General features: G+C 41.1%; 1 protein-coding gene across 1 annotated transcript in view; it reads right to left on the minus strand.

Annotated features, from left to right (window-relative positions):
- Positions 1-215: 215 nt before the first annotated feature.
- Positions 216-12,326, minus strand: part of gstcd (glutathione S-transferase, C-terminal domain containing) — a 59,718-nt gene continuing 47,607 nt past the window's right edge. Inside the window, exons 9-12 of the mRNA XM_037765346.1 lie at positions 10,416-10,549; positions 7,434-7,464; positions 4,570-4,639; positions 216-590 (exon numbers count right to left, since the gene is read on the minus strand). Coding sequence (XP_037621274.1) covers positions 406-590; positions 4,570-4,639; positions 7,434-7,464; positions 10,416-10,549 — 420 coding nt within the window. The 3' untranslated portion in view covers positions 216-405. The remainder of the gene's footprint in view (positions 591-4,569; positions 4,640-7,433; positions 7,465-10,415; positions 10,550-12,326) is intronic.

Genomic DNA, 12,326 nt, shown 5'->3' on the forward strand with positions numbered 1-12,326 from the left:
TGTTTACGCTGACAGCTTGATCACACAAATTTAGGCAAAGACACAAGCGTAACGTAGCAGTTGGTGAGAGACTCGAGCTTTTACTACAACTAAGCGTCCGATAAGCGCATTTTAACAAGGGAGAGGAGTAATTCTCAGAGAGCACTCTATTTATCGCATCAAAAATCACTACCTTCAGTCTAAAAGAGATTTTAGAAGAGGAGCCAGTCCAGACATAATGAGCAAACATCTCATTTATTTTCCAAGGCGGTTTCTTACAAAATGGCTTGTAAAAAATAAATAAAAAGGAAATGGTGAGGGTGGATAAAGCACCGGGATGACACGGCCAGGAGCCACAGAGGCTGGGTACTTTATCAAATCCTGACCACACTGAAGATGCTCGGTTGTACACTGGCGCTCGCAGTGCTAATTATGCACCAGTGCTTCCAGTTGGCTAGCACCCACTTCCAGTCCACTCTTGTGCCTTCCCACCAGCATGTTGTTCTTCGGTGAACAGCTTTCAGGCTCCATAGTCATCACCTGCACCGAGTATCCATGAGTCTCTGCTGCCCACGAGCGATCCAAGTCTACCAGGCCCATACACTGTTTACCTGCAGTGGTACAAAAAGAAAAATGATGCATTTTATCATCCAAAAACAAAATAAGCCCAAGGAAAGGGACATTTGTTTACACTTTTACACATTTTTTTTTTGTGTTTATACGTACAGGTATGGACAAAACAACAGGAACTCCTTTATTTTACAATGTGAGGCAATCCAAACTAATAGCAACACAAAGCACAGCCTCAAAAGTTACATTTAAAAAAACATTACAAGTCAAGCCTAACCGATATCAGGTATTTAAAAGGGCTTATTTAAAATTCCAGAGCATACTGTATATATTGCCTCCATACAGCTCTCAACATGGCGACTGCTGAGCCGGTGGCTTGCAGCTATAAATTACATTTTTATGCAGTCCGGAGGCGTGTTCATGTGTTTCAGGTGGGAATAAATTCTTTGTAACATATAGGTCAACATGTCACAGGAGACACGGGTTCAGTTTACTGACTGGCTGAGGATATTCTTGTGCCGCACTTCGCCGCTAAAAGTTAAACTTTTCCCAACTTTTCGTTTGGCTGCACTTCACTGCAGAATCAAACAGCTGCAGCTTGCTGAGCTCAGGAGCGGCCGGCGCAGCTTTTCATAGACATTACATTGCAGCTCGCCGCAGGCAGCACGTCGCCGCTGCTCTGGTGTGACATCAACGTAACAATGCAAACAGCAAACAACAGCAACAGTACTGACAGAGCTAACAGTGATATCTGTTGGGAGGGGGGGAGACCGGGGGGTGGGTGCTACACTTCTGAAATGTTATCAGTTATAACCTCCATATTATCACAGTACTGACTGGCGGCCGTGAGCTAGCCAGTGGGGCATGCTCACATGCACGAATATGCAGTAAAAGCACACGCAGTAGTTGTTTGATGCTATATTAATGCTCCGGATATCGTATAGAGAACCTTTAAGTCATTGCAATACTGATATTTAAGAATATTTTTTTTTTAAAAATGATTTTGAAATTCAGATAATATATATTCAGACATATTTAATTTTAACATTATTACATAAAATACGAGAGAGAAACATGGCAAGGATTCTCATAATTAGGTTATAACTGTATTTCGCAGGATTGTTTATAGTTCAACGGTAAAGTTGAGAGTAACCCCGGGTTCACATCAGGGACGGAAGCGCAGCGATTTTCGGAGAAGCGCTGCCCACGTCCTTTCGGTGGCCATGTAAACCAATTGAGCTGTTGACACACCACGGAGCTCCGCGGCCGGCTTGTGATCTTCAGCGATAGTTTCAGCGTCTGGTCTATTTTCTCTGTGTGCCACTAGTGTATCTGGCAAGAAAACACACCGATGATCTACTATAAACGATATAAATGATATATCATATGTGATATAAATGATCTGATTCTGATAAGATGATAAAATATGCATCCCACGAATGCTTTTTACTTCGCTCCCATCTCTCCCTGCTGTTCTCCCAGAGTTTTGATTCCCTCCCAGTCCCTCCCAACCAGTCACATTTCAAAATCCATCCACTATTTATCAGAGCTTAGTGTCACTGCTGTTTGTGATCGTGGGTTTTAAATTCCGTACTTATTCCACATATTTGTCAGTTGTGTCTAAATAGACAGAGACACAGACAGAGAGAGAAAGAGAGAGCTCTATAGTAAACAGCAGAGGAGCAGAATCGCTTGTTGACCGTTCCTGTTGTGAACCCACTGTAACAGAGCGGTAAACTATGGTCAAATTGAAATATTGTATAAAATAGACAAAAAAAATAGAACAAAAACAACAACATAACTAACAAACAAAATATCTAACAAATTATATAAAATAATTGTCACGTGTCACACAAAAATGGCATATCTGCCAACAATACAGTCATGTGTCAAATTAAAAGGGAAAAACCTGAATAATTGAGTGGGCAAGCTGCCATACACATGAACTGCATGATACAAGTCACATCTCTTCAAGCTCTGTGACATGTATAAAAAGGCAGAGCATACCCAGTTGACTTTGATTTTGGATCAAAACAACAGAGGAAACGTATCCATCCTGATGTGTCGTCTCTCCCGGGATGACAATATCCCCACCCACAGGGCACTATGGGGGTCACTGCATGCTTTGATACGAATGAAAATGAAGTGAATCATATGATGTGTCCTTCACAGTCACCAGATCTCAACCGAAATGAACACCGGAGGGAGATTTTGGACCAACGTGTCAGAAAGAGCTCTATTGTACTCCGGCTGCTGTTCATCACAGTGCTACTGTATAGGGTTTGCATATTGTAGGTGTTCCTGTTATTTTGTTCATTTCCTGTATGTTCCTAGCATTTGTGTGCATCTATATCCTACAGAAGCCGATTATTCATCAACAACTTCACACTGATTATCACGCTTTTCTCTTAGGATTTCCCTTAAACAGACTTCAAATGTATTTGGCAGGTAGGTAGCAGGTGGCAGACACTGTAAATGTGAGCTTTGGTCTGTCACACTGCCTAGAGATGGGCACAGTCACGCTGGCAGGCTCTGGAGAGATGAGATCAAACATGGTTAGAAAATGTTAGTGGGAGAGGTTGAGCCCTGCTAACTGATATAGAGCAGAGACGCTGTGGCAGGTGGTGTCAGGTACATATGAAAGGGCTTCAGACTGACGAGGCACTGGGGAGCCTCCACAGATTCAGAGGGAAGCTTTGATAAGCTGGAGAACTATCAGGGTGAAGAGTGTTCTCAACATAATGAAACACTGTACGGCGAAGCCTCAGCACGGGCCTGAAGGTTTCAGTCTGACAAAACCCTTCCCTCTGAATGCGACAACGTGGATCTGGCAGCTGTTTAGTCACACTGCAGAAATCCCTGCATAAACATTTTTCACACTTCTCTAAAGTCTAGACCTTTTGAAAAAAGAGGAGCAGTGGAATTAGGTCACGGTGTAAATCGCCATGTACTAAGATAACTGTTTAGGCAGGGTTCAACGTTAAAGGGGATAGTTAAGGTGTTTTGAAGTGGGGTTGTATGAGGTACTTATTCATAGTCAGTGTATTACCTACATTAGATGACGGTCGGCAGATCCCCAGCTTGGAGAAACAGACAGGAGCACCGACACCAGAGCAAAGCAATACAGTGCAGTGGCAGGGGCAAACAGAAAAGCTTATTTTAGCCACCTAAAAGAAAGGCTTCAGTTTAAGTGTACGCTATATTTAGAATATTTCCTGAACCGTATCTATACTGTTTTTTTTTCTTCATTTGGGCCTGCTGGCTTTGGAGAGAGCATAGATAAGTTTCACTTTCAGCTCAGCTCCCTGTTGGAAAGGAGAAGGAGAGGGCTGTCTGATGGCGATCTTTATTTAAGTAAATTAATCTGGAGTTTCGCCTACATCCTCTAACACCACCCAACTAAACTCAGGATAATTGAAAAGTGCTCGCTTGCACTTCAGCTCATAAACTTTGTCTTTACCCGCCGCCATTTTCTCGAGTGTCCGAACGGTACAGCGCATGTGCAACTCTTAACAGTGATGAAAAGAAAGCAATATGGCTCAGCTATTTCCATCAGCAGCTACAGAAAAAAAAAACGGTGTGTTTAATTCATTTTTACCACTTCCCCGATCAGGCAAGTGAGTTGCAAGATTTTTTAGCCTGATGTGGCATTTTACTTCCCCCAGGTAAGTGGGAAAACCTTTTTATTGAGCCTTGTTACTCTGGAAAAATGTGCCTCAAAAATGTCTTAGTGACGTTAATTCAAACAATGGAATTTAGCATAACAATTAACATTAAAAAAGTCCATGGTTTCAATACAGTACAATACAAAATAGTATCCATTTCTATTGTCAAACATATAAAAAGGTCAATCAAATCAAATCATGTTTGTCACATACACAATCATACACAGCACAACGTGTAGTGAAAGTCTCTTGTGTCTATAGCTCCAGAAAGCAATTAACAAAAAGACAACAATAGAATAGACTACTATAGAATAGAGTGAATGCTCAGCTATAAGGAGAAGATTGTAAACAGTACCTATGAGACGCCTGTCAGGAGGGAGCTGGCCAGCAGTTTGGTCTGCGAAGCGACAGAGGATCATGTGTTCCTGAAACAAGGACAGTTAATTAAAACTACAGCTAAAGCTCTGGATGATATCTGTCAAGTCTCAAAACCACACGTTTTAGCACTGCCACTGCAATAACAGCTAAATCACCAATTAGATGAAGCAGAGATTTGAAGTATTCCTGTTATGCATACACATACACACAAGCGTGCATGAATTTGTTTTATCTATTCACATCTGCTTATCCTACTTACAGCTGTGGCGAGAGGGGCTTGAGCCTATCTATCCTATCTATCGATCTCTATCTATCTCAGCATGCTCAGACTGAGATATGAAAACGTCATCAGCAGATCACTCATCTATCACATGGCAAAAAATTCAATGTAGGAAATCAAACCAAACAGTATTTGATATGTTTTTTTAGCCACACTATCGACGTGGCTCTAAGGATGGCAATGTCGGTCCACGTCTTTGGTTCAGACTGAAATATCTCAACAACTATTGGATGCATTGCCATAATATTTTGTACAGACATTCATATTCCATAAAAGAGGAGTACTACTGACTTTGGTGATCCCTTAACTGTTACTCTAGCGCCACCTGCAGGTTGACATTTTTTGGTTTCAACTTCAAGCAAAATATATCTGGATAAAAATATTAAAATGTAAACCTGGATGGCTTACCAAGATATATATTTTCCAAATGGTAACCAAATTGAATAACTTAGGTGAAACCCCTGGCTTTTCATCCAGCGCCATTCTCAGGTCAGTGATTGGTTTATGATCTCTAATGACCTCAGCTCTAGTTTAGTGCTAATTAGAAAATATTAGCATGCTAACAGGCTAAACTAAGAAGATGAAACTGGCAAATATTATAAATAATATAAAATCAGCATGTAAGCATTGTCACTGTGAGCATGATAGCATGCTGATTAGAATACAGCTTCACAGAGACACTAGCGTGGCTGTAGACTCTCAGTCTCGCTTCAGACTCTGGACTGAGGGACGGGGATCGAACCGATTGATTTCTCTCCATGGTGTGCATCATTTGCAAAACCAGTTTACAGTACGTCAGACTAGTTGACCAGGCGTAAGACGGGAAATCATCAAAAGAGAAAACAAAAAGGACTTAATTTGCATGGTAAACTCTTTCTAAGATTCTTTGAATAAAATCATCCCTGTAGACGAACCCATGTTATTTATTTCCAACCGAAGGACAAGTCCTGTTTTTACCTCGCTGTGGTTCACGGGTTCATGAAACAATTGAATCGGAGAGCGGTTACTCAGCTCTAACTTGCTTCTACTTTAATTGATTCAATTCCTCACTCCACGGGGTCGACGCTTAATACAAGGCCATCGAGCAGGTGCTTAAAGTTAGCGCTGAGCAACAATATCTCACACCATTAGTCCTTTACTCCAGCGACACACCATTTGTCAATGTGCTGCCATTCTGTTTAACTACTGTAGTTTCCGGACGGCCAACTGTGGTTCTGCTATAAAACAATGTAACGCTGCTTTTATTCCTATTTCATTCCAGTGTCGGCTGGGGGTTTGGGAGCAGAGACACAGGAAACAGTGGGGTTCCCTACACTGAGCCCAAAGGAACAGCAGATACCAAACACGGTGGTTGAAAGCAAAACCACAAAGGGAAGCAGGGTGGGATTTAGAGCTTGGGTTTAAAGTGGCAGATAACGTGTCTGCTGGTTTAAATAGAATATAGATTTCTCCTGCTGTGTGGCCACATGTTTAGTTTCCCATTTCCAGACAGAAAATATGGCAATTGTGATTTCTTTTGCTCACTGAGCTTCCGGTAGTAGAAAAATCAAAGAACAGTACAATTGCCTAGTGTCTCGTAAATAATATATAATCTTCTGTCTCAAGCCGCGTCTGTAAAAATCAGTTTCTACTGGTGCACAACAGAAGAGAAGTCAGAGGTGGTCCGATGTTGTGACATGTCAACTCTTGAGGTTGCCATGGTTAGGACCTGCAGCAACTTTTGCACAGATTCTCCCCAGGGGCACTGACAGGTCCCATACATCATCATGGGACGGGCCCTGCCAGAGTACAGTGCTGTGTCTGTGCTGAGCGATAAGGGGTTGAGAGACCTCTTGTAACTGCCTGGGGTATCTCCGTTCCCAAGATAGCAATGTGATTAATTTTATTTTACTGTCCTATAAAATAAATACAATAAAATAGTTAAATTGAATATATTGTTTGCACCACTAAAACATTTGTGGAGGTTATGTTACAATTGTGATGCTACAGTAACTTCCTGTTTACATACTGTAGTTGTTTCTAAGCAACTAATTTACACCTTACTTCGCTAGCTAATAGTTACTAAGAACTTAGAGAGGACTTTAAGCACAAACTTAATAGTGGATTTAGGAACAACTAGTGCAACCCAATCCAGATGCGTCTCTGCTTCTCAAGTTGTTACTCATTTGTCTGAATCTCTTCTGCCTTCTATGTTTGCTGAGTGGTGACAATTGTGGTATTTCACCTTTAACTGGGTCATCGCACTCTGGTCTAGGTATGTGAAACAGTAACTTTTGAACTTAATGCCTTTTCATTACGTCTCTGTTGATGCAGGGGCATCTTAATTAAGAAGCAATTAGCGAAGAGAACAAATTGTCTCATCGTGTTGTAACCGAATACGCAAGACTCTAATGAACACGATGTGTTAAAATAAGTCATGACCCATGACGGCGTCTTTCGATGTGAGCTGAATCTGCAACGCAATACTTGAGCTGTTATTATTCAGTATTCTGTACTTGATGTTTTGCAGTGTGCAAATGAAAAAACGTAATAGAGGGATTTAATCACATTTAAAAGCATACCTTATATGTCAGAGTCTCTCGGAACCTTTTGCTGTAAAAACAGAAAAAACAGAAGATTAAACGGTAAAGTGCAGTGATTAAATTGTGGGAGTAAAATGTGTTTTAGGGTGCTCTAGGGTAAAGTTGTTTTTTTCACTTTAAAAACAAGCAAATATATATAACCAAATCTAAGGCCCAGCAAAACACAAACAACATGTATTATCTCTAAAACAAAGCACTTTCTCCATGGGAAAGAAGGACTGATAAAGAAAAACAAGGCTTTCGCTATGACACAGGAAAAGGGTCAATCGGTTTGTGATGGTTAAATATAGTCAGATCATCACTAAAGCTAATGAAAAGTCAACATACAGAGTGTCAGGGGTTAGGGGCCAGTCAGGTCACAAGGAGAGAAGTCCAAAGTTTAACTCGGACTGTTAGTTAGGGCCTTAATGAAATGGGCAGTTTAGTTTCACAGCTCATAAAAACCTGTGAACGGCCTGGAATGTCGACACCTGCAGAATATCCACATGAGCACCTGGAACATGACCTGAGGGGAAAACACTAAAAGTAGCCAGATGAAGATTGACACAGTCAGGTGCGTAGGCCCCTCGCTGCACGACTGCCCTCCAGAAACAACAGCTTCTTGTTGTCCATTACAGCTGCACAGTTTTGTTTTTTTTGTCTTTCTTTAATATTTTATGAGGAGTCAGGAGGGGTGAAGTGTCAAGTTGGCAAAAGTGAGGAGCGGAAAAACTAAGTATGTGAAAACTCTTAAATATTTATATTGTACACGGCGGGTCCTCGCCAGGGTCCTTTAAAATTCCAACACATTCTCACTCCCAACTCGTCAAATACCACCGCTTGGTCAGCGCCCCTCGGCATCGGAGGCTGACACACGGGGTACCGCTCTCTTACGTTATTTTTGGACGCGTCAAGGACGGCGTGTCAATATACGCTTGATACATGCATACTGTCCTTTCAAAATAAACTTCCGTCTTCACAGGAAGTTAGGTTTAGGCAACACAACCTCTTAGTTAGAGTTAGGAAACGGTCGCGGTTGACGTTAACTTCAATGACTGATGCCTCACGTGAATAGCGGCTCACGTAACTCACAAGACTAACGATACTAACAGGTCATGTGACTAAAGACCAACGTGACAAAATAAGAAATCGTTAATTTTAGTTTCAGTACAGGTCACAAACAGTGGTCTCCTGGTTGAGAGTCCTGTGTTTGTTTGACCCATCCTCCACACTGTATGATTTTGTCCCAGACCGGAGCAGACTTGGCCCAAGTAGAACATGAGACAGATAATCTTTATAAAAAAAAACATGCTCCTCTGCCTCCTCCCAGTGCTGCTAATGGCATTTGCAAGATTTCACCACGCCCGAAGGAAAACAACCGCAGCTGTCAATCACTGCTCGCGAAAATTCCAAACTCTGATCAAACTGTCAAACTAGGCAGCGCCAATCAAATATGAATCAAGATTATGTTACTGTAATGCCTATTTCGCCCTCAAATGTTTTCAGAATCATATTCAAGTATACAGCTGTAAAATGAGAAAGTTTGTGACCCGGCAACCATATTGAAAACAGTACATGATATGTTTCTGAAAACATTTGACGCAACAAATAGGCATTACAGTCACAGAATATTGATTCATATTTGATATTGCGCCAGTGCTTGAAGTGGGCCGGTACTCGCCAGTAGGCAAAGCTGCTGGTACTCTTTTTTGCCCTCTCCATATTAGGTTCTTTGGGAGATACATAATGGTGATTCAATAATTCATGTCCTTTTTGTACAATAATTAGTGAACTAACGTTTTTTATTTGTTAACAAATATGAATAATGAAAACATATTTAGAGGTTTTCTGAATCTGCTCTTTTAGGGCAAACATTTCCAGAAGAATTAAACGTTCAGACAAAGGCTGAGATATGTGTAAATAATAAATTAATCATTTAACGAGTGATAATAATGGTCCAAAATGATGTCAAATTGCATAGTTTTAAGTCAAAAACCTTCAAATATTCTGTAGTTTTCAGTACTGCCACTTATTTTTTTCCACTTCAAGCACTGATCAGCGCTGCCTAGTTTGACAGTTTGATCAGAGTTCACGAGCAGTGACTGACAGCTGCGTTAGAGACTCCTCAGCTCTGATTGGTTGTTTTCCTTCAGAAAACCAACTGCAGCTTTAATGCCAAAATCATTACTATAATCAGCTATGTAATCACGATGGGTATCTACACTTGAGCCTTCTAGTGATCACAGTCTCTCAGTTGTTACAACAACAACCCTAAACAGCTGCATTTTACTTTGAAGCCTTCAGCATCCCAACGTGGATTTAGCAGCATATTACCTTGTAATGATTCTAAAGCCATTAGAATGTCATTAGTCAACAAGGCGCTGCTATAGCAACAGGATCAACACCAATTAAGTATAACCTCTTCCTTCTCCTTCGCTGCTTTCATTTGTTTCTTCCATCTCTGCTTAAACATCAACACCAGAACTAAGTTGATTCTCTGTAACACTGCGTACAACGTCATTTCAACAAGAGGAGTATTTTATGTCTGCACCTCCAACTGGATTTTCCTGTCACTCTGTAATATCCAAGAAGACAGCATCTGCACAGAGAAGCCTATGCTCTGTTGCTGATAGAACGGGGGGCTAAGATTGAAAAGCAGAGGCGTGGACCTTGCTGTGAAGGCGATGTGACACTGCTGCCTTGTACCGTCAGTGGTGATGATAAGAGATGGGAGGTGAACAAAAAGCAGCGACAAGAGATGTATAGATTATGTGTATGTGTGAGAGAGTGTGAGAATGAGTGTGAAAATGATGGAGGCCCAAAAGAGAAATTGAAGGAAAAAAAAAAGAGAGAATGGGAAAGAAGAGAAGCACCAGTGGTAGCAGGGGTCTAACAAGAAAACAACAAGGTCGGAATTTTTTTTTAAAAAGCAGAAACCCTGAGAGGTGACACAGGGCTGAGGTGCGGTGAGGAGGTACAAACCTCTTGGGGAAGGTGAACTTTATTGCGTTCTGGACGAAGCCGTAGCAACATGGACTGATGACAAAGGCGGCTCCCGCCTGGACGCAATGCTCCATCACCATGTCTGTTGCGACGCCACATGCATGGAGGGCAACCTGAAGTGAGACAGACAAAGAAAACAAATGCAAAAATGTGTTTTATTCACCAGTAAATTAAAGAAGTAAAAAATAGATTTCTTGAAAACCTTCTTCGTCCAACAGCGAGACGAAAAGTGAGAGCACTTGAGAGCAGGCACTCGATCCCATTGATTACTTCATAATGACGGCTGCTTTTAAATACGTCTACGCTCTCAACGGTGCAGAGTCGGGGAGTTAGAGCAAACAAAATGTATTAGTGCTTCAGGAGCGGAGGCACAAATGCATCGGGATTCCCATTGAGTGGGTAAACTGTGCGTGGTGATGAACACCTAGCTATGCATTAGTAATGGTGTGGTTATATATCGGACGGCGGAATGGGACTTAAAGACCTAATATTATAGCCTGTCTGCATTCCAGCTTGCAAAAATACATTATGATTCATCAAAGGCAATGAGTTTAATATCCAAAGTACAGTGGTAAAAAAGATGATTTCCTCTCAAGCGTACATTAGCTAAATAGGTTCTGGGTTAATGGTCCACATAAAATGCATTATCAACAGTTTAATGTGACAACAGCTACTCGGGCTCAGTGAAATTAACCCCGTCCTCAACTCAAGCAGTCACCTCAAACTTCTATTCTCGTCTTCCAAGAAGTTGTCACTTGGCGTCCAGGAGTCTGCACGTTGCCTTGACAGCAGTGCCACACAGAGCAGAAGTTCAGACTCGGTCAAGACGGGGCCGAGCCAAGATTGGCAGCGACAACAAAAGATTACAGAAGACGCACTCTTGACAGTTGCCAAACCCACTCATAAAGACACCAAGATGTCTGAGTGGGGGTACATTTCTCAGAGGTGCTTAAGCGCTCCCTGGAAGTTGGACAGCTGCAGCGATCCTTCAGCTCACAACTACAGAAGAAACCAAAGGTGTAGATTGAAAAACTGCAAAATTTGTTATGTTTAATTTCACAGTCTGCACTAGGAAACAAGTCTTCTTATCTGTGTTAAGTGCTCCACATGATGAGTTTAGTCACTCAATGTTCATCATCAAAGAATCATTTATTCCACTTCAGAAAGATGATTTAAATATGAAGTTATACAAGGAGACTCCGCAGGTGAAATAATAAGCAGAAACTGAAAATTGGTGAATTAACATCAATTACCTGCATGGCCTTGCATCTATTTGACACCTAATTTTCTATCCTGCATTTATTCATGGCGTCAGGGAAAAGCCAAGTTCTTTCAACAGCGTGTTTCACACTGCTGATTAGGAGGAGGAGTCCCCATCACAGATTGCATGATGTTACATCCCCCACATCTAAAGAAAAAATAATTAACAAAGTAACACCATCACTCTTACCCAGCTACTTAATGTTATACATTAGTCATGCTGTGGTAAATCCTAATTACATTTTATAACCTTTAGCCTTGATTTAATACAAACACAAAGCCACTCAACCAAAAAGAAATGCACACAACTAAAATAAAACACATTCCGATATGTTTTGATAACTAATTATGCATTTCCAATTCTTGATTAAGAAAGCATCCTTGCTTTATCAATGGCTTCTTCTGTCTTTGTCTGTTTAAGCAATATTGATGAAGCCATGTCCTAGCCCAATATGTTATGTGGGCTACTAATTAAAAATGGATCATTATCCATGGAAGATGAATATATATACAAGGCTGATATAAAACCATCTGATATACAGTATTTCACTGGAAAAATAAATCATAAATCAATATGCAACAACCAAAAGGACCGAGGGCCATTTATAAAACTGTCTTTTGGGGAGAGGA

This window comes from Sebastes umbrosus, chromosome 3 (assembly GCF_015220745.1).
Source record: "Sebastes umbrosus isolate fSebUmb1 chromosome 3, fSebUmb1.pri, whole genome shotgun sequence".
NCBI classification, from domain to species: Eukaryota; Metazoa; Chordata; class Actinopteri; order Perciformes; family Sebastidae; genus Sebastes; species Sebastes umbrosus.